The sequence below is a fragment of the Protobothrops mucrosquamatus genome, unplaced genomic scaffold (assembly GCF_001527695.2).
Source record: "Protobothrops mucrosquamatus isolate PMUCROS unplaced genomic scaffold, P.Mucros_1.0 scaffold4411, whole genome shotgun sequence".
In the NCBI taxonomy this organism is placed as follows: Eukaryota; Metazoa; Chordata; class Lepidosauria; order Squamata; family Viperidae; genus Protobothrops; species Protobothrops mucrosquamatus.
The window spans coordinates 38,135-60,634 of record NW_015390324.1 but is presented as its reverse complement, the minus strand read 5'-3'; the positions used below and the strand labels follow the sequence as shown (position 1 = coordinate 60,634).

General features: G+C 48.3%; 1 protein-coding gene across 1 annotated transcript in view; it reads right to left on the bottom strand.

Moving 5' to 3' along the window:
* The window catches only part of LOC107298984 (1-phosphatidylinositol 4,5-bisphosphate phosphodiesterase gamma-1-like), a gene marked incomplete at its 5' end in the record, with an annotated part of 60,621 nt that overhangs the window by 3,457 nt on the left and 34,664 nt on the right, over positions 1 to 22,500 (bottom strand). Inside the window, 15 exons of the mRNA XM_015828342.1 lie at positions 1,159 to 1,247; positions 3,791 to 3,952; positions 5,905 to 6,019; positions 6,135 to 6,283; positions 7,482 to 7,706; positions 8,068 to 8,164; positions 9,307 to 9,470; positions 11,773 to 11,839; positions 13,048 to 13,144; positions 14,944 to 15,047; positions 15,717 to 15,794; positions 17,497 to 17,680; positions 18,926 to 19,045; positions 20,136 to 20,336; positions 21,809 to 21,996. Of these exons, the coding sequence (XP_015683828.1) occupies positions 1,159 to 1,247; positions 3,791 to 3,952; positions 5,905 to 6,019; positions 6,135 to 6,283; positions 7,482 to 7,706; positions 8,068 to 8,164; positions 9,307 to 9,470; positions 11,773 to 11,839; positions 13,048 to 13,144; positions 14,944 to 15,047; positions 15,717 to 15,794; positions 17,497 to 17,680; positions 18,926 to 19,045; positions 20,136 to 20,336; positions 21,809 to 21,996 (2,040 nt within the window). The remainder of the gene's footprint in view (positions 1 to 1,158; positions 1,248 to 3,790; positions 3,953 to 5,904; positions 6,020 to 6,134; positions 6,284 to 7,481; positions 7,707 to 8,067; positions 8,165 to 9,306; positions 9,471 to 11,772; positions 11,840 to 13,047; positions 13,145 to 14,943; positions 15,048 to 15,716; positions 15,795 to 17,496; positions 17,681 to 18,925; positions 19,046 to 20,135; positions 20,337 to 21,808; positions 21,997 to 22,500) is intronic.

Here is a 22,500-nt window from a genome sequence, read left to right as displayed (position 1 = left end):
GTATTCTATTCTATTCTATTCTATTCTATTCTACTCCATTCTATTTCTATTTCTATTCCTATTCTATTCTACATTCTTTTCTATTCTATTCTATTCTATTCTATTCTATTCTGTTCNACTTTCTGTTCTATTCTATGGTATTCTATTCTATTCTATTCTATTCTATTCTACTCCATTCTATTTCTATTTCTATTCCTATTCTATTCTACATTCTTTTCTATTCTATTCTATTCTATTCTATTCTATTCTGTTCTGTTCTATTCTATTCTATTACTTATTTTATTCCTTGTTCTGTCCTGTTCTGTTCTGTTCTATTCTATTTCTATTTCTATTCCTATTCTATTCTACATTCTTTTCTATTCTATTCTGTTCTATTCTATTACTTATTTTATTCCTTGTTCTGTTCTGTTCTGTTCTATTCTATTCTACTTTCTGTTCTATTCTATGGTATTCTATGGTATTCTATGGTATTCTATGGTATTCTATTCTATTCTACTTTCTGTTCTATTCTATGCTATTCTATTGTCTATTCCAGTGGTGGCGAACCTATGGGACGGGTGCCAGAGGCGGCACTCGGAGCCCTCTCTGTGGGCACACATACCATTGTCCCAGCCTTGCCTCCCCCTGCGACCCCCTCCTCTCCAGCAGCCCCCCTGGAGGAGAGTCACCCCTGAGCGTGGCCCACGCGGAGCAGCGCAGCCTAGGACATGGCAGCCAGGCAGCGTAGACAAGACTTTGCCCTCACGCCCCAACGCGCACAGTTGATGCTGTGGGGCACGGGCAGAGGGCGTGGCTGCTATGGTGCTGCTGGGCTGCCTGGGTGATCTGCGGCAGGCCCTGGAGGCGGTGAGTGGTCCTGTGGGCAGGCGGGGTGGGGCAGAGCGGGGCCAGTTTTGGGGCACTTGGTCTCTGAAAAGTTCGCCATCATTGGATTCCATTCCATATTTTCTGTTCTGTTCTGTTCCATTCCATTCCATTCTGTTACTACTACTACTACTAGTTGTTGTTGTTGTTGTTATTATTATTATTATTATTATTATTATTATTATTATTTCACGTGGTCTCCTTTTTCAGGACTTGCTAGCTGAACCCTGCCAGGCCCCCAGCTCAGATGCTGGAACCCCCTGATGCCCTTTCCGGAAGGACCTGCAAACGTACCTTGGCATTGATGATCTCAACATGGAGTAGCAGAGAAGCCAGTTCGAGATCCTCACTGTAGCTGTTCTTCAGCGGCACCGACCGGTATCCTGCAGACAAAGATGGAGGGCAGAGTCCTAAATGCATCTCGTTCAAAAACTGGGCAGCAAACGATTTACAGGAAGTCCTTGACTTACAATCACAACTGGTCTACCTGTAGTTCAAGCAGCGCCAAAAACATCTGTTGTTAAGCAAGGCGGTTGTTAAAGTGAGCTTTGCCCCATTGTACGACTTCTCTTGCCACAGTCATTAAGCAAATCGCTGCAGTTGCCAACTGAGTCACACAGTTGTTAAGTGAATCTGGCTTCCCCATTGACTAGGTGTCATGCGTCTGATTAACGAAACACTTAAAAGGACTTTCAGGCATTTTTACTCCTAAAAGCATTTATTAATGTTAAAGATACGTCAGCACAACATGGAGGAAATGCTTAGGACTGGCTTCTTTTCCGCTATGCATATAATTCTAAGCATTTCCCTCCCACCTTTTTTGGGGGTCATGGTTCACATCTTCCAATGAACTTGGAAGTTGTGATTTACTTCTGGTTTCTTTTCTCCTTCTGCCTGGTTTAACTATAAAAATGCCAGATAGCTCTGCATATTGTCAAAGCAAGAATATACAGTATTTGCAGCGTTGACACTAGGCTTGTGAAAAGTTTGCGAAAGGGGAATCACATGACCCCGGGACGCTGCGACCGCCATAAATACGAATCAGTGGCCAAACGTCTGAATTTTAATCACGTCACCAAACGGGGATGCTGCAGCGGTCGTTAAGTGTGAAAAACAGTCCCTTTTTTCAGTGCTGCCGTAACTTCAAACGGCCACTAAATGAACGGTTGTGTCAACGCTGCTAACATCGGATGTTTTTGCATTGACAACAGAGGGAAATGAAGCCATCTTTTCCCTTTTGCTTTTAGAGTTAGATGATGCTGGGGGGGAGGATGTGAACAAGAGTCCAGCTAGACATAACAACACTAAACTTAGTGTGAGAATCAAGGTTATTGTAACTAAAGCTGATAAGAAATTGGGCTGGAAAGCTGGAGAGGAAGCCCACAATTCGAACTAATTGGGGAATGTGATTTATGACTGCTAATTGGAGGAGGGAATTGTGCTTTGATACTAGGTGCCCAGGGGAGGGGAATTCAGTTTTTGGCTTCGATTATGCAGTGCCGATATTATGCTACTCAAAATAAAGATTCTTTAAGGTAAACAATGCCTCGAAGTTCTTTTGAAGAGTTTCATCTGTTGGAACCATGACAGTAAGTGGAGGACTTACAGGTACAGCTAATCCTCGACTTACGACAATTGAGATTCAGATTTCCATTGCTAAGCAAGGCAGTTGTTCAATGAGTCTTTAGCCCATTTTATGACCCTTTTTGTCAAAGTTATTAAGTGAATGTCTAGTTTAATGAAGAGAAGGACGAGGGGGGACAGGATAGCAGCCTTCCAGTATCGCAGGGGCTGCCCCGTCAAGCTATTCTCCAAAGCGCCTGAAGGCAGTAGAAGAAGCAATGGATGGAAATTCATCAAAGAGAGAAGCAACCTAGAACTAAGGAGAAACTTCCTGACAGAACAATTAACCAGTGGAACCACCTGCCTCCAGAAGCGGTGAATGCGCCAACACTGCGAGTTTTTAAGAAGAGACTGGACAGCCATTTGTCCGAAATGGTATAGGGTTTCCTGCCTGAGCAGGGGGTTGGACTAGATGACCTCCAAGGTCCCTTCCATCTGTTATTCTGTTATCTTCCTTCCTTCCTTCCTTCCTCCCTCCCTCTCTCCCCCCCTCCTTCCTTCCTCTCTCCCTCCCTCCTTCCTTCCTTCCTTCCTCCCTCCCTCCTTCCATCTGTTATTCTGTTATATTCCTTCCTTCCTTCCTCCCTCCCTCTCTCCAACACTGGAAGTTTTTAAGAAGAGACTGGACAACCATTTGTCTGAAATGGTATTGGGTTTCCTGCCTGAGCAGGGGGTTGGACTAGATGACCTCCAAGGTCCCTTCCATCTGTTATTCTGTTATCTTCCTTCCTTCTTCCTCCCTCCCTCCTTCCCTCCCTCCCTCCTTCCTTCCTCTCTCCCTCCTTCCTTCCTTCCTTCCTTCCTCTCTCCCTCCTTCCATCTGTTATTCTGTTATATTACTTCCTTCCTTCCTCCCTTCCTCCCTCTCTCCCTCCTTTCTTCCTTCTTTCCTCCCTCCCTCCTTCCATCTGTTATTCTGTTATATTCCTTCCTTCCTTCCTTCCTTCCTCCCTCCCTCCCTCCCTCCCTCTCTCCAACACTGGAAGTTTTTAAGAAGAGATTGGACAGCCCTTTATCTGAAATGGTAATAGGGTTTCCTGCCTGAGCAGGGGGTCAGACTAGATGACCTCCAAGGTCCCTTCCACCTTTATTATTATTATTAAATTGCTGCAGGTGTTAAGTGACTCATGCAGTCACTAAATGAACCTGGCTTCCCCCCACTGACTCTGCTTGTCAGAAGTCGGCTGGGATGGTCGCAGGTTGGGACCCACTGTTGACTTACCAAGGGGAGCAAGCAAATTTTGCAGGGGTCACAATTTGGGAGAATTGAGGGGAGGGGACACAGAGGGGGGCGAGCCGATACCTGTTTTGAGGCTTTTGACGGGGAAGGTCGCCTGGGCCAAGAAGTTGGGGTCGCTGAACATGTCTTCCTCGTACACCACAAAGCGCAGAAACGCAAAGTCGGGGTTGTTGATGTCGAAGACAAACTGCTTGACCAGCCAGACGGGGTTGAGGCCGTTGTCGGCTGAGCGGGAAGGAAGCACAGCGCAGGTCCACGTTAAGTTGCTCGGCGGGTGGGAGACCCCGCTTGGCCGGGGTGGGGTGGGGGGTGACAGATTTACACATTGTGTAAAAGTGGGGCAGGACTGGGACCCGGTTGTCGCACACACACGAGAGCCCGTTTGACAACTTCAACTCTTGCCCATTCTGACGTGGCACATTTTTTAAACAAAATTTACTTAACTCATTTTACATCCCGCTTTCGTTGTTTTTACAAATAACTCAAGACGGCGAGTATATGCAGTGCACCTTCCTTCTCCTATTTTCCCCACAACAACCCTGTGAGGTAGGTTGAGCTGAGAGGGAATGATTTGCTCAAAGTCAACTAGCCGGCTTCCTTGTCTAAGGCGGGACTAGAACTCCCAGTCTCCTCGTGATTGGCCTAAGGTCATCTATCTGGCTTTTATGCCTAAGGCAGAACTAGAACTCACCGTCTCCCAGTGATTGGCCCAAAGTCATCCAGCCAGCTTTCATGCTTAAATTGGGACTAGAACTCACAGTCTCCTGGTGATTGGCCAAAGTCTCCCAGCTGGCTTTCATAGCTAAGACGGGACTAGAACTCTCTGTCTTCTGGTGATTGGCCCAAAGTTATCCAGATGGCTTTCTTGTCTAAGGCAGGACTAGAACTCCCAGTCTCCTGGGGATTGGCCTAAAGTCATTTACTTGGCTTTCATGCCTAAGGCAGAACTAGAACTCACCATCTCCCGGTGATTGGGGCAAACTCACCCAGCAGGTTTTCATGCAATAAGGTGGGACTAGAACTCACCGTCTCCTGGTGGTTGGCCCAAAGTTATCATGATGGCTTTCTTGTCTAAGGCAGCACTAGAACTCACCATCTCCCGGTGATTGGGGCAAACTCACCCAGCAGGTTTTCATGCAATAAGGTGGGACTAGAACTCACCGTCTCCTGGTGGTTGTCCCAAAGTTATCATGATGGCTTTCTTGTCTAAGGCAGCACTAGAACTCACCATCTCCCAGTGATTGGCCCAAAGTCACCTAGCTGGCTTTGATGCCTAAGGCGGGACTAGAACTCACCGTCTCCTGGTGGTTAGCCCAAAGTTATTCTGATTGCTTTCTTGTCTAAGGCGGGATTAGAACTCCCAGTCGCCTGGTGATTGGCCTAAAGTCATTTACCTGGCTTTCATGCCTAAGGCAGAACTAGAACTCACCATCTCCCGGTGATTGGGGCAAAGTCACCCAGCAGGTTTTCATGCAATAAGGCAGGACTAGAACTCACCGTCTCCTGGTGGTTGGCCTAAAGTCATTTAGTTGACTTTCATGCCTAAGGCAGGACTAGAACTCCCAGTCGCCCTGTGATTGGTCTAAAGTCATTTACCTGGCTTTCATGACTAAGGGAGAACTAGAACTCACCATCTCCCGGTGATTGGGCCAAAGTCACCTAGCCGGCTTTTATGCCTAACGTAGGACTAGAATTCACAGTCTCCTAGTTCTTGGACCAACGTTTTGACCACTAGACTAAACTGGCTATCATCATCATCATCATCACCACCTAGTTGGCAGGTTTGGCCCCACCCAACCCGGAGGACTCTCTGAGCTGCAGAAATGGCTCCAGCTGGGACCTCTTCCACCCTCTTGCCTCCAACCCAGCGGCATGATGGGAAGACTACTGGAAGGAAGGAGAGAGACTCCCGCTCTCCTATTTTGGAGACTCCTTGCCTGGGACTCTGTCTAAAGCAGCCTGGGGGACCCTCAGCGATTCTGAATTTGCTCAGTTGATCGAGGGGCATCCAGGTGGTCCCTGATGCACCTGGCCAGGTGTGGCTCCACGAAAGAGAAGGTTTAGGGCCAAAGCAAACCTCCCTCTCCAACATCGGTGAACACACATCTCCTGCCGGTTGAAGCTTTGGCTGTCATTCAGACAAACCTGCAAGACACGACGCAGTCCCGATTTCCTACCTACGACATCCGTCTTGTTTTTGCCGTTGTCGAACTCCGAGCCGCACACCTCCACTTCCACAAAGGGGCAAACGATGCTGCGGCCGTTTTTGGGCAGGTGCCGGGCCCCTAAGATCTGGAGAGAGGAGGAAGAACGGGCTGGGTTAGGCGGGCAAGGCGGGACCCGCAAAAACAAGCGGTGGCCAAGCCAGAGGGCAGGGCGGCATCCCGGGAGGTCCCAGCTGTCTGACCTGCAGCTGGACGGTGATGGGCTCCACGTGCTTCAGGCTGCTCTTGTTGAAAGGCTCAAAGAGATCGTCCCGCATCATGTCCGGCTGCAAGACGTAGCCGCTGCGCCCACCCAGCATGAAGAGCGCCTGGTTCAGCTGCATCGGTTTGTCTGGAAGGAGGGACAAATCGGGAGTCAGAGGACAGAACAGCTGAAGGGGACCCCGGGAGGTCAGAGCAGGGGACAAAGGACCTTTGGAGAACGTAATGGTATGTGTGAAAGGCCTGGGGAGACGGAGGAAAGAGAGGCTGCCTAGGGTAGGGGTCCCCAACCTATGGGCCTGTTGTGATTCCTCGCCAGCCAGGGGACCCAGCAGCTGAGTCAGAGGACTCAGAGGAGGAGGAGGGGCCTGGAGTGACATCAGAGTCAGAAGAAGGCTCTGAGGATCTCCAAGACTTACAGTCGGACGAGGAGCCCAGCCCCTCTACTCGCGCTCAGGCTGAGACACAGCTGTGCTGGGAGCCTGAGTTGGACAGTGATGAAGAACAGCTGGGACAAATCCCGGATGCATGAATGCGCAGGCAAGAGAAGCGAGTAGGACAGAGGAATGCAATGGGGCAGCTCCAAAGGCAAAGGAGAAGGCATTAGGAAGCCATGCCTAGGCTGCATAATAAAAGGGAAGGTCTGGGAGGTGCTGGTGGCCGAAGGCAGCCATTTGTGTTGAGGAATCGAGTGTCTGTGGACTGTGTGTTTGTTTGCCTTGGACATGGACTCAGGTCTGTGAATAATAAAAGGGGGTTGGTTTTTTCCTGTGGTTCCAGCCTGCTTGTTGGAAGAGAAGCTTAACAAGGACTCACGTAGGCTGGGACAGAACAGGGCCGTGGCCCACTACTGGGCCATGGCCTCTTGGCTAGTAGGCCGTGGCAATGGCTGGCCGGTGCACGCACGTGGACGCGCATACTCCCACTCGCGCTCGCAGTCCCGTTTGCATATGCGCACGTGCATGTATGGGGCTGCTAGTGCCGGGCAGCTGTGCGTGGCCCATTCGTGCATGCACGAATGGGGCCGCTAGTGCCGTGCCTGTGCAGCGGCCCCCATTTGTGTCTGCGCGTGTGTGCACCAATTTGGAAACTGCTCTCCTTCCCTCCGGCCGTGAGCCCGGAAATGTTGGAGACCTCTGGCCTGGGGGTCAGATAAGAGCCGGCATAGCCTACAGCTGCATAACGGGTGGAGGAAGAAACCCAGAAAGGTCCCCCCCTAATTTATCATTCTCTTAAAAGAGATGTTGAAATCCACATGTCTTAAAGAGGCCAGCTTTGGAGATCCCTGATCTACAGCGTTAAAACGTTAAATATCACGATTAATTTACCAGGCGTCTGGAAGTTGAGGGCCACTAACTGGCTGCCACAGATCCACATCGGCAACGGGTCGTAGTTGGAGGAGTCGAGGCGCTGCCCCTTGGGGTACACACGGCTCAGTTGTCGCCGGTTGTACTGGAGAAATTTTTTCCCCTTGCTGCGATTGGCGTATTTCTCCGCCTTCGTCTCCGGGAAGGAAGACATGTCCCGGTAACAGGCTTTCTCCGTGCCGATCTCTGGAAAGGAAAACGGGTCAAGGAATCCGCTGCGGCTCAGTGCCACCCCTGCAGAGTGGGGAGGGGGAATACGGGAAGTCCTCCAGTTACGAGCCCAACAAAATTTTGGTTGCTAAGCGAGACAGCCACTGAGTTTTGCCTCATTTTACGACCTTTCTTCCCATAATTTGTTACGGGAACCACTGCAGTTGTCAAGCTAGTAACACAACCGTGAAGTGGTCCAGTCTCTTTTTAAAAACTGTGTCACTGACTTGACAACTGTGGTGATTCCCTTAACGACTGCGACAAGAAAGGTCATAAAACGGGGAAAGGCCAGCCTGTAGTGAAAAAGAAGTCGGGATGACAGGACACGGCAACTTACTCTCCTCGTCAAAAGGCACCGGGCGGCAATAAACGACCAGTTCTGAGAGCTCCAGGGCGATCTTCTTCCTCCGTTCCATGATCTTCCCTTCCTGCATCTGCACATGACACAGACAGATCCCAATCAGGAGACATCTGGAGACCATGTGTCCCACCCCTCCATACACAGGCGCACATAACAGAGCAAAGGGTTGGGACTGGACCTGATTGATTTGCCCTTGGCCTACAGCTGTCCTTTTGGAAATTGCTATGCCAGTGGACCTCATTGCAATGGGTTATTAATGTAAGTGATGTCGTGTGGTTATGCTTACTACGTTTCAAATTATTAGCAAAATAAACCTCTGAATCTTAAAGTAAGAATTATTGTTTTGTGCTGCTGTCTCTTGTCTTTTTCATTGGGATTTTCCACGACACCTATTAGTAGTTAGTCAATTCTTCTCCCAGAGGAGAAACCAAGAAGGATTTCACCACCTAAAGTCAAAGGATGGGCAGGTCTAGAAGGAACATCCAGAACTGCCTTGACCAAATTCTAAGGAGCTGGGCCAGACTCTGATAACAGGAGTAGTTTATATTTGGGGGCTTTTTTAGAGGGCAAGAACCCCGGTTGAAATATTTGGAGCTGATCTTCTTCCATGAGGCACCTTGGTCAACGGAGACAGAAAAAGCCATTTGTCCGAAATGGTATGGGGTTTTCTGCCTGAGCAGGGGGTTGGACTAGAAGACCTCCAAAGTCCCTTCCAACTCTAACATTCTGTTCTGTTCTATTATTATTGTATTGTATTGTATTGTATTGTATTGTATTGTATTGTATTGTATTGTAGTGTAGTGTAGTGTAGTGTATTGTATTCCATTCCATTCCATTTTTTCTATTCTATTCTATTCTGTTCTGTTCTGTTCTATTCCATATTTTCTATTCTACTCTACTCTACTCTACTACACTCTACTCCACTTCATTCCATTCCATTCCATTCATTATTGTATTGTATTTTATTATATTGTATTGTACTGTCCTGTATTGTACTCTACTTTGCTCCATTCCATTCCGTTCCACTCCACTCCACTCCACTCCATTCCACAGCCCTTGAGTGCATCCCAAGTGCCCTCCCGTCACCTCTGACCCCAGGACCAACTTTCCAAAAGTTGCAAGACTTCACAACTGCAACTAGCGCCTGGTGGAGCCCGCCTAAAACCTGAGCAACCCGGATCTCTGGCCAGAACCTCCCGTCGGGCGGAGACTCACCCTGGCGTCTGCGTTCTGCGTGACCTCCCGGATCTTGGCCACCCAGTCGTTCAGCTCCTCCAGAGAATCGGTGGCAACATCCAGCGACTGGGATGGGTGGGTCATCTGCTGAGAATGGATGGTGAAGACAAAGGGTTTGGGGCTCCTGGCGTCTTTGGAGATAACTACAAGGACATCAGAGGGGCGGCTTTACTGAAAGAGGCCCCCCCAATGCAGGACAGGGGTCGGGAGCATGCGGGGCGTGGAGAGAGGGTTGCGGCTCTCCCCAAAAAGGGGCACGACGACTTAAAAAGAACAATGATGGACTGGTTTGTTGCACAAAAATCACTGGTAGTCTTCAACAACAGCGACTCTGTCATCTGTCAGACTTACAACCAGTGGTAGGATTCAGCTGGTTCTCACCGGTTCAGGAGAACCGGTAGCTACATTTACCTGATTTTGGAGAACAGTCTGGCTACCGGAAGTCTAGTCTAGGCCTTGGAGGCCTGGAAGAGGCCTCCCGGGCCTAGAACAGCCCACCGGAAGTGCATGGATGCCACTTCTGGAAGTCCGTTCTAGGTCTCGGAGGCCTGGAGGAGGCCTCCCAGGTCTAAAACGGCCCATTGGAAGTGCGTGGGTGCCACTTCCGGAAGTCCGTTCTAGGCCTCAGAGGCCTGGAGGAGGCCTCCCAGGCCTAGAACAGCCCACCGGAAGTGCGTGGATGCCACTTCCAGAAGTCTGTTCTAGGCCTCGGAGACTTGGAGGAGGCCTCTCAGGCCTAGAACGGCCCATTGGAAGTGCATGGATGCCACTTCTGGAAGTCCGTTCAAGGCATCGGAGGCCCAGGCCCGCATTGAATAAGAGAACTGGTTGTTCAGATATTTGAATCCCACCACTGCTTACAATCATTTGTTTAGTGACCTGTTCAAAGTTACAACGACACTGAAAAAAAATGACTTATATCCGTTTTTCGCACTTACGACCGTTGCAGCATCCCCCGTGGTCACGTGAACAAAATTCAGACGCTTGGCAACTGGCACGTACGTATGACGGTTGCAGTGTCTTAAGAGTCACGGGATCCCCTTTTGCGACCTTCCGACAATGGAGAAGCCAGATTACAATTGAAGCCATGTTTTCCGTTGCTAAACAAGACAGTCGAGGGAGTTTTGACCCATTTCATGACCTATCTTGCCGCAGTTGTTAAGGTAGTAACACAGTTTTAAAAAAGAGACTGGACAGCCATGGGTGTGAAATGGTATAACATTTCCTACTTGAGCACGAGGTTGGACTAGAAGACCTCCAAGGGTCCCTTCCAACTCTGTTATTCTGTTATGTGAGATTGTTAAGAGAATCTGGCTTCCCCATTGACTTTGCATGACCTTGGACTGCTGCAACCGTCATAAATACGAGTCAGTTGCCAAGCATCCAAATTTTGATCACGTGACCCCAGGGATGCTGCAACGGTCATAAGTGTGAAAAACGGTCGCAAGTCCCTTTTTTTTGATACTGTGGTAACTCCAAGAGGTCACTAAACAAATGGTCGTGAGTTGCAAACTATCTAAAAATAAAATAATAAAATAATACATAAAATAAAATAAAAAGATAAAATAAATAAAATAAAAAGATAAAATAAATAAAATAATGCATAAAAATAAAATAAAAATAATAATGAAATAAAAAATAATAAAATAATAAAATAAAAAAGATAATAAAATAAAACAAAATACTAAAATAAAAATAAAATAACATAAAATAAATAGCATAAAATGAAATAAAATACTAAAATAAAATAAATAAAATACTAAATAAAATAAAACTAAATAAAATAAAATACTAAATAAAATAAAATATAAAATAAAATAAAAGTAAATAAAATAAAATGAATAAAGTACTAAAATAAAATAAAATACTAAAACAAAATACTAAAATAAAATAAAATATAAAATAAAATAAAAATAAAATACTAAATAAAATAAAATACTGAAAGAAAATAAAATACTAAAACAAAAATACTAAAATAAAGTAAAATAACAAAATGAAATAAAATAATATACTAACTAAAATAAAATAAAAATAAAATACTAAAATAAAATACTAAAATAAAATAAAATAAAATACTAAAATAAAATAAAAATAAAATAAAATAAAATAAAAATAAAATACTAAAATAAAATACTAAAATAAAATAAAATAAAATAAAATAAAATAATAAAATAAATAAAATAAATAAAATAAATAAAATAAAATAAAATAAAATAAAATAAATAAAAATAAAATAAAATAATAAAATAAAATAAAAATAAAATAAAAATAAAATAAAAATAAAATAAAAATAAAATAAAATAAAAATAAAATAATAGAGCAGGCTCCATAAAAATGGCGCCAGACCCCCAGGCCCTACAAAAGAGGCCCGGGTGCCCAAATGCCCTCCGTCGAGGTGCTCCCTTACTCACCGCCAGCCACGGAAGCTCGGCGCAAGACACTCACCCACGTGGCACGAGGGGACGTCAATGAACCCTTTCAGGAAATTGCCCAAAGGGCTGTTCTCCACGGACTGGGGGGGAGGCGGGGAGGGGGAAGAAAAGAGAAAAGGGGAGGGCAGAAAGGTTAAAAGGCAACAAAACGCCTGTCTACATTTTTAATAATGTCACTTCTGTTCATTGACTGCTCTGATAGTTTTTAAACCAGTGTGTTTTAAACCTGGGCAACCTTAATTAATTAATTAATATCTTTATTGCCATTGCAAGTGCATGCAATATACACATACAACGAAATTTACTTGACACCAAAGACCAAGTCCCCCACACATAATCCCCAAACACACTCCCACCCCCCCACAATTCCCCACCCCTAAAACCACCCAAACATCCACGCAACAGACCAAGTAATACTGTCCAACAGTTCACCAATGGTGGCCCTTTAGTTCGTTGTTGAGTGTAATTACAGCTCTGGGATAAAAACTATTCAGAAAACGTGTGGTCCGAGTTTTGGGAGTTGAAGTCCACACTGTGGAATCAAATTCACTATGCAAAAACCAACAATCAAGCAAGGTTCGTTGCAGTCATTAATTTATTCAGCCTTCACTGGAGGAATTCTCTCCGGAAAATACTGAGACTCGTAAAAATAAACAGATGTGCTCAAATTTATTCATTTCCGGAAAAGTGGAGAAAATAAACCGTTTTAACAGATGATGTAAGCAACATCAACTGTTCTTATTTTCAAGAAAGAGTTATTGGCTTAATCCAGGCAGACCTTGACTTACCACATTTCGTTTAGTGACCGTTCAAAGTTAAAATAGCACTGGGAAAAAAGGGACGTTTTTCAGACTTACGACCGTCGCACCCTCCCCATAGGTCACAGAATCAAAATTCAGGCGCTTGGCAACTGACTGGTACTTATAACGGTTGCAGCGTCTCGGGGTCACATGATCCCCTTTGGCAACCTTCCGTCAAACGAGGTGAAGCCAGATTCGCTTTACAACCTGAACTGCAGTGATTCACTTAACAACTATGGCAAGAAAGGTCGCAAAAAGGAGCAAAATTCACTTAACTGTCTCGTTTAGCGACAGAAATTTGGGGCTTAATTATACTGCCTGTCTCTGAACTCCCTTCTCAAACAAAAATGGATGTGCGGTTCTTCGGTTCTTCTAGATGGGGTGGGTGGAGTTCCACCCTCCTAGAGGGAAAGGGCGATGGGAAGCTAGCCAGGATCAAGCCAACATGGCTTGTCTACCCTACATTCTCCATAGCTTGGAAAACTCACCGCTTCGTCCTGCTCCGGCACGGAGGCACTCAGGATCTCCTCCACGTAGTTAGCCGGGAACCAGAGCTGCTTCTTCCCGCCGTAATCGCCTCGCCACCTGGCACGGAGAAGAAACGGAGTTGGGGATTGCGACAACGCAATACACAATGGCACAAAGCAAAACAGGAAAGGCAACAACACGTTCCTTCCCGTCGCAGCCTCTGGTGTGCACCTGTAAAGGTATTCCTCCACCTTTGGGATTTGGACCGCGGAGCAAGGTGATGCTTAAGGGAGTCGTGCCTGATTTTACGACCAGTTTCCGCCATGGCCGTTAAATGAATCACGGCGGTTGTGAAGTGAGTTGTGACGCTGTTAAGCAAATACAACTTCCCCTATTTCAGAAGCCGGCGGAGAAGGTCACAACTGGCGACTGCACAAACCCAGGACACTACGACAATTGTAAACATGCGCCAGTTGCCAAGCGCCCGGATTTATATCACGAGAAGGTGAGGATGCAGCGACGATTCTAACTACGAATGCTGGTTATTACTCTTTTTTTTTTCCAGTGCTATTGCAACGTAGAACAGTCGCTACCTGAACACTTATAAGTCAAGGACTATCTGTAATGTAGAGGTGTCCAACCCACTACCGGGCCGCATGAGTAGCTGGGCAGTGCACATGCGTGTGCGCATGCTCAACCCCCCCCTTGTGCCACTGTTGCCGCAAATGTGCGGGCAGCAGCCGCGTCACTAGTAATGCACGGAGGGCGGAAGCGCCACAAGCGCCAGGTGGACCATGGTGTGATCCTCGCGTGGGGGTGGCAGCATGATCCTTGCGCCGGGGGTGGCATTGCTGCAGGCCACAGCACGATCCTCGCACTGGTGGTAGCATCGCCGCGAGCCTGGAGGCGGTGGCACAAGGCGCCATTGTCATTGAGAGCCTCACGTGCATGCTCGCAGCCCTATCCACATGGTGCATATGCTCGCAGCCTGTTTGTATGTGCGCACGCATATGTGGCATCGCCGCAAGCCTGGAGGCGGTGGCACCACAAGCCTCACATAGGCGCCAATGTCGCTGAGAGCCCCACGCGCATGCTCGCAACCCCATCTGCGTGGTGCGCATGCTCGCAGCCTGTTTGTACGTGTACATGCACATGTGGCTAGCATCGCCGCAAGCCTGGAGGCGGTGGCACCACAAGCCTCACACAGGTGCCACTGTCGCTGAGAGCCTCCTGCGCATGCTCACAGCCCCATCTGCGTGGTGTGCATGCTCGCAGCCTGTTTGTACGTGCGCATGCACATGTGGCTGGCATCACCGCAAGCCTGGAGGCAGTGGCACAAGCCTCACACAGGCACCACTGTCACTGAGAACCTAACGCGCATGCTCGCAGCATGTTTGTACGTGCGCACGCACATGTGGCCACATTCACATTTGCGCATGCGCGCGTAAGGCACCTGCTCCTCCCTCTCCCACCGGGCCGCCAACACAAAAAGGTGGGAGACCCCTGCTGTAATGGGCCTTCCATTAAGGCAGAGGTGGGGGAATTACGGCCCCTTTAAGACTCGTGGACATCAACTCCCAGCATGGCTGACTCAGGAATTCTGGGAGTTGAAGTCCACAAGTCCTAAAGGGGCCGTACCATCTTTAAATTAAGGGAGGCCACCCTTGTCATCTCTTCCGAAACCCTGGAGGTCTTTAAGAAGAGACTGGACAGCCCTTGGTCTGCAATGGGATAGGTAGGGTTTCCTGCCTGAGCAGGGGGTTGGACTAGATGACCTCCGAGGTATCCCTCCAACTCTGTTCTTCTGTTACATTTGGGGGCCGTTTCTCCCTGAGCTGAGATTCCTGGCTAGTTCGGACCAGTCTAGCCAAGGAGACTTGAAGTTCTTCCTCTCTCCTAATTCATCTGGGACTCACCATCCGCCGTCCTGCTTGTCCACGTTGTGGATGATGGCTTGTTTGCAGAAGGACAGTTCGTCTTCTCGCTGGGCTTTGTAGTCGTACAAGGCCTTTACGGTACACTGCAAAGAGAAAAAAAGTCGGTCCCGGTAGTCTTCCATTTACAACCACCCTTGACCCAAGAATAATTTATGTTGCTAAGGGAGACATTTGTTCAGGGAGTTTTGCCCCGCTTTACGGCTTTTCTTACTGCGGTCCTAAACCGAATCCCTGCGGTTTGTTAAGTCAGTCTACACGGTTGTTAAGTGAATCTGGGTTCCCCACGGATCCTGCTGGTCGGGAGGTCGCCAGTGGGGATCACATGTTCCCCCGGGACATTGCGACCGTCATAAATGTGAGTCAGTTGTCAAGACTCTGAGTGCGAATTGCACGCTGCAAAGGTCGCACGTTTGAAAAAATGGTCCTAACTCACTGAAAAAAGGGACTCGGGACCAATTTTCACACTTGCGACCGTCGCAGCCTCCCTGCGGTCGTGTGATCAAAATCCAGAGGCTGTCTTGGTTTTTTTCCCCCCTTGAAAAGCTTTCGCTTCTCATCCAAGAAGCTTCTTCAGTTCTTCATGAACGGAAAAAGCTTCTTGAGGTGAGAAGCGAAACGTTTTCAAGGAAAAAAAAGCAAAGAAAGTCCAGTTTGCCTTTAGGAAAAGGCACCTTGGGGGGAAAGTGGCTATATCTATTCTTAGGATTGCAATAAGCAAAGTGTAGAAATAACCCCCAGTCTCGCCCACTTACTCTGGCCACCGGCATCTTGTTGGCCTCCACGTAAAAGTGAGGACTCCTCACCTCGTACAGCGCCCCATAATCCAGTTCCTGTCAGGAAAGAAAGAGATTCGTGACTAGAACACGTGGCCCCATTTTTTAAAAGAAGGGTTTTCCCATTCTAGGGACTTTTAAGACTTGTGGACTTCAACTCCCAGAATTCCCCAGCCAGCTGTGAATTCTGGGACACGAAGTCCACCCATCCTGAGGGTGGCTGAGATTGAGCCACACTGCTCCACCCCATTGCTAAGGACCCCCAACATGGAAGAAGACCCCCAATACACAGGGAGATAAAAATCCTTTAAGAGGAGTGGACTTCAACTCCCAGAATTCCTCAGCCAGGCACGCTGGCTGAGGAATTCTGGGAGTTGAAGTCCACTCCTATAATAGGGGTCTTCAAACTTGGCCCTTTTATGACTTGTGGACTTCAACTCCCAGAATTCCTCAGCCAACATGCCTGCCTGAGGAATTCTGGGAGTTGAAATCCACAAGTCATCAAAGGGCCAAGTTTGAAGACCCCTGAGTTAGTGACTAAAAGCTTAAAGCAGGAGTCTTCAAACTTGGCAACTTTAAGACTTGTGGACTTCAACTCCCAGAATTCCTCAGCCAGCCATGTTGGGTGAGGAATTCTGGGAGTTGAAGTCCACAAGTCATAAAAGGGCCAAGTTTGAAGGCCCCTGGACTAGTGCATCAAGTAAAAAATTAGGCCAGACTGAAAATAAATTCTCACTCCTTCTGCAAACTACTCTCTGCTGTGTGTTCTTGTTGTTACTACTCTACTGCTATTTCTCTAACGCCTCCATTAGGCCGAGCCAGTTAGAAAATAATTTCTAAATGAGAAAGAGGCAGATCTATATGATGGGGTTTTAGGATTTCATCCTGTCTGTGCAGACCTAATCAGAAATAACAACACTCCAGGCAGGTAGTCCAATCTCTTGCTGATTCACTGCTCAGCCTCTGTATTTATTCCAGCAGAAATAAATTTAATGCTGGGTTTGGGGGGAAATCAGGGAGGATTGGGCCTTCCTTCCTTTTCCCTTCCTTCTTTCTTTCCTTTCTTTTCTCTCCTTCCTTCTCCCTTCCTTCCTTTTCTTTCCTCCTTCCTTTCCTTCCTTCCGTTTCTCTTTCCTTCCTTCCTTCTTTCCTTTTTCTCTCCATCCTTCTCCATTCCATCCTTCCTCCCCTTCCTTTTTCTCTTTCTTCTCCCTTCCTTCCTATTCTTTCCTCTCCTTCCTTCTTTCCTTCCTTTTCTCTCCTTTCCTTCCTTCCTTCTTTCCTTTTTCTCTCCATCCTTCTCCATCCCTTCCTTCTTTCCTTCCTTTTCTCTCCATTCCTTCCTTCCTTCTCTCCTCTTTCCTTCCTTCCTTTTCCTTTCCTTCCTTCTTTCCTTTTTCTCTCCATCCATCCATTCCTTCCTTCCTCCCCCTTCTTTCTTTTCTCTCCTTCCTTTTCCCTTCCTTCCTTCTCTTCTTTTTTTCTTCTTCCTTCTCCCTTCCTTCCTTCTCTTCCTTCTTTTTTTCTTCTTCCTTCTCCCTTCCTTCCTTCCTTCCCTCTCCTTTCCTTCCTTCCTTCCTTCCTTTTCCCTTCCTTCCTTTCTTTTCTCTCCTTCCTTCTCCCTCCCTCTACTTTTTTGTGTGAAAAGAACAGATCGGGCTGGCAGAAAAGGGAAGCCGTGCTGGCTGGGGAAAGCCGGGCGTTGAAGTCCAGGCGTCTTAAAGTGGCCCAGGGGGGGCCGGGCAGAGGGACCCCTCACCGCCGTGCCCATCCTCTCCAAGGTCTCCTCGTTGATGGGGTACCGCAGCTTCATCTTGCGGTAGAGCGGGTGCTTCTCGTAGTAGCTGACCAGGTCAAGCAGGCTCTCGAATTCGGCCGAGCTGCCCAGCGTGAAAAGCCGCCCTTCCTGCTGGACCCGGCAGTGCTTGATCTTCCCCTCGGCCCTGCGGGGGAAAGAAGGCCGAGAGAGGGTCCGCAGACCAGGTTAGGTCAAGGAGAGGAGCAGGGAAAGGGTCCCGCCCTTTGGGACACAAACAGGCTAATTGTGGAAACTCGGCGTTGCGGTCGGAGGGGTGTCGAAACGGAAATTTGATCGTGTTTCCCTGTCCCTCCTTCTTATGACAAAGAGAATCAAGGTGAGGGAATCTTTAGGCTCTTCCTCACCCTCTCCCGTCTATTTATTTATACCCGGCCTTTATTATTTTTACACACAGTCTAAGGCGGCAAACATATCCAGCACAACTCCCTCCTCCGATTTTCCCCACAACCACCACCCTGTGAGGTGGGTTGGGCGGAGAGAGAGGGACTAGCCCAAAGTTACACAGTTAGTTTTCATGCCTAAGGTGGGACTAGAACTCACAGTCGCCTGGCGGTTGGCCCGAAGTCACCCTTCCACCTTTCATGGCTAAAGTAGGACTAGAACTCACAGTCTCCTGGTGGTTGGTCCAAAGTCACCCAGCTGGCTTTCATGCCTAAGGCGGGACTAGAACTCACACTCGCCTGGTGGTTGGTCCAAAGACACCGTGCCATCTTTCATGGCTAAAGTAGGACTAGAACTCACAGTCGCCTTGTGGTTGGCCCAAAGTCACCCAGCTGGCTTTCATGCCTAAGACGGGACTAGAACTCACAGTCGCCCGGTGGTTGGTCCAAAGACACCCTGCCACCTTTCGTGGCTAAAGTAGGACTAGAACTCACAGTTGCCTGCTGGTTGGTCCAAAGTCACCCAGCTGGCTTTCATGCCTAAGGCAGGACTAGAACTCACAGTCGCCTGGTGGTTGGTCCAAAGACACCGTGCCATCTTTCATGGCTAAAGTAGGACTAGAACTCACAGTCGCCTGGTAGGTGGTCCAAAGTCACCCAGCTGGCTTTCATGCCTAAGACGGGACTAGAACTCACAGTCACCTGGTGGTTGGTCCAAAGACACCCAGCTGGCTTTCATGCCTAAGGCGGGATTAGAACTCACAGTCGCCTGATGGTTCGCCCAAAGTCACCCAGCTGGCTTTCATGCCTAAGGTAGGACTAGAACTCACATTTGCCTGGTGATTGATCATGGGGAATGCCGTAAGTGTGAAAAATGGTGGTAAGTCCCTTTTTTTCCAGTGCCGTTGTAACTTCGGAGGGTCACTAAACAAATTGTTTACAAGCCTGCTATGTAGCCCTGGGTCTTTGGGGCAGCTGGCCACACTCACCGAAAGGAGATGGCGTAGGAGTTGGCCTCGCTTCGCTTGCGCACCAGGAAGGCGCCGTCCCTGGGCACCCGCATCAGCATGTGCTCGGCCTGCAGGCGGGTGAGGTTGGCATGGTACCACCTGGGAGGAGAGAAGAGGCGCCAATTCAGACACACACACACACATACACACAAGACCGAAGGGTGAAGGTCTCACAGATCTGCTAGGAAAGGCTCTCCACCAACGATCCAGACTCTGCCCCATTTTATTAAAAAATAGCAATAGCACTTAGACCAGGGGCCCTGAAACTTGGCCCTTTTATGACTGGTGGACTTCAACTCCCAGAATTCCTCAGTCGGCCATTTTGATGAAACTGCGGGCTTGGATCCAGACCGGGGGTCTTGAAACTTGGCCCTTTCATGACTCGTGGACTTCAACTCCCAGAATTCCTCAGCCAGGCATGCTGGCTGAGGAATTCTGGGAGTTGAAGTCCACTCCTCTTAAAGTCTATATCAGGGGTCTTCAAACTTGGCCCTTTCATGACTCGTGGACTTCAACTCCCAGAATTCCTCTGCCAGCATGGGGGAACTGTGGCCCCTTCATGACTTGTGGACTTCAACTCCCAGGCATGCTGGCTGAGGAATTCTGGGAGTTGAAGTCCACAAGTCATAAAAGGGCCAAGTTTGAAGACCCCTAACGTAGACTTATATACCGCTTCACAGCTCTCTCTCTAAGCCATAGGTCTCCAATCTTTCTTGATTGACAGGCCGGACGGAAATGGAGAGGGAAGCATTTCACAGGGTGAGGTGTACGTGCACAAAGAGGCCCGCGAGCACGGGTGTCACAAACGGGGCACTGCTAGCACCCGCGTGACACTCGCTAACACCCCCGTTTTCGCCGCGCGGTGCTGTTTGCGTCGCGGCGGCGGCGCTAGCGTGAGTGGGAGGGTGAGTCTACGCACACACGTATGTCCGTGCACTGGCCAGCCTCTTCCGTGGCCAGCACACCGTGGCCCGATAGTGGGCCCGATAGTGGGCCATGGCCCACAGGTTGGGGACCCCGGCTCTAAGCGGTTTACAGAGTCAGCCTGTTGCCCCCCAACAATCTGGATCCTCATTTTACCGATCTCGGAAGGACACACTCGTCAAGATTGAACTGGATGAAGGGGAGGGGAAGGAGAGGGAAGGGGAGGGGAGGGCAAAGGAAGGGGAGGGAAGCCCTGGCTCCTCACTCCTTGCTCTCGTGAGCGTTGGGCTGAGGCACCGGATCGGTCAGGCGCATCTCGAACTCGTTGCAGCGCAGCGGAACCTCACGGTAATGGCAGATGAGGCTGTAGAGGCTGTCGAAAACCAGGTTGTCGGTCAGGTAGAACTTGGTAGCGCCGGCTTCTTGCCGGGAGTGGATGCGGCAATGTTGGACCCGGCTGGAACGCCTGTAAAAAAAACGGCGGCGGAGATGAAAAGGAGGGATTCCAATGTCCCAAATTTCCACATTTTCCTACCTTGCGGTTACAACAGTTTGTTTGGCGACTGAAATGACAACGGCACTGGAAAACGTGACTTAGGACCATTTTTCATACTTGCTCCTTCCAGTTGTGTGAAGCCCTGCCCCATTTTGCATCCCTCAGCCCCCCCCACCCCTAGAATTAACCACTGCCCTGGGTTAGCAAATCGCTGCTGCTGCTGCTGCTGCTGCTGCTGCTGCTGCTTCTTCTTCTTCTTCTTCTTCTTCTTCTTCTTCTTCTTCTTCTTCTCCTTCTCCTCCTCCTCCTCCTCCTCCTCCTCCTCCTCCTCCTCCTCTTCTTCTTCTTCTTCTTCTTCTTCCTTCTTCTTTTTCTTCTTCTTCTTCTTCTTCTTCTTCTTCCTCTTCTTCTTTTTCTTCTTCTTCTCTTCCTCCTTCTCCTTCTTCTTCTTGTAGTAGTAGTAGTAATAGTAGTAGTAGTAGTAGTAGTAGTAGTAGTAGTAATAATAATAATAATAATAATAATAATAATAATAATAATAATAATAATAATAATAATAATAAAGTTGGAAGGGACCTTGGAGGTCATCTAGTCCAACCCCCTGCTCAGGCAGGAAACCCTACACCATTTCAGACAAATGGCTGTCCAGTCTCTCCTTAAAAACTTCCAGTGTTGGCGTATTCACCGCTTCTGGAGGCAGGTTGTTCCACTGGTTAATTGTTCTGACGGTCAGGATATTTCTCCTTAATTCTAGATTGCTTCTCTCCTTGATCAGTTTCCCTCCGTTGCTTCTTGTCCTGCCTTCAGGCGCTTAGGAGAATAGCTTGACTCCCTCTTCTTTGGGGCAGCCCCTGAGATACTGGAAGACTGCTATCCTGTCCCCCCTCGTCCTTCTCTTCATTAAACTAGACATACCCAATTCCAGCAACCGTTCCTTATATGTTTTAGTCTCCAGTCCCCTAATCATCTCTGTTGCTCTTCTCTGTACTCTTTCTAGAGTCTCAACATCTTTTTTACATCGCGGTGACCAAAACTGGATGCCGTATTCCAAGTGTGGCCTTACCAAGGCCTTGTAAAGTGGTATTAACACTTCACGTGATCTTGATTCTATCCCTCTGTTAATGCAGCCTAGCACTGTGTTGGCCTTTTTGGCAGCTGCAGCACACGGCTGGCTCATATCTAAGTGATTGTCCACTAGGACTCTGAGGTCCCTCTCACAGTTACTACTATTGAGCAAGGTACCCCCTATACTATACCTGTACATTTGGTTTTTCTTGCCTAAATGTAGAACATGACTTTTTTCACCATTGAATTTCATTTTGTTAGATAGCGCCCAGTGTTCAAGTCTGTCGAGATCCTCCTGTATCTTAAATGTTATTCAATTCGACTCAACCGCTTAGCATCCCCGGTCTTGACGGTCCACGATTTTTGGGGTGTCTTACCAGAAAGAGAGGGTGTAGTCGCCCACAAAAGTCTCGCTCTCCCGGACCAGGAAAGTGCCGTCTTTGCCCCCGGTTTCGGTGCAGTATTCGTGCAGCAGCCGCTCGGCAATCTGGCGCCCGTCGCGGCCCCCGCCCAATTTGCCGTGGAACCACTTCTCGCTAAAGTGCAGCTCGTTGTTGTTAATCTCCTACGGAACCGCCCGAGACAGGATGGAGCAGGAGAGGAGAAGGGACAGGCGGGATTAAAAGGGGGAGGGAGGAAGCAGGAGAGACAGAAAACAGCGGTCGTCAATGAGACGCAGCATCTTCCTGACAGCTGTTCAAACTATGGCTAGTCCTTGGCTTACGAGAGTTTGTTTAGTGACGGTTCGAAGTTACAACGGGACTGAAAAAAGAAACGGATGACTGTTTTTCAGACTTTGGACTGTGGTCACCTGATTTACATTTGGATGCTTGAAAAGTGAATCATATTTACGGCGGTTGCAGTGCAGAGCATCAAGGGCTCCATAGTCCTTCCTCTTCCTCCTCCTTCCCCCCTTTCTCCTTATCTCCACTCCAAACACCCTCTCCCTTCTAGCACTGATGATGTTCCCTAGTTGGGTCATGAAACGTCTGCAAGAAAGCAGCCAAGCTCAGAGAGCACCAGGGACCCCCCAGTCCTTTCCTCCTCCTCCTCCTCCTCCTCCTCCTCC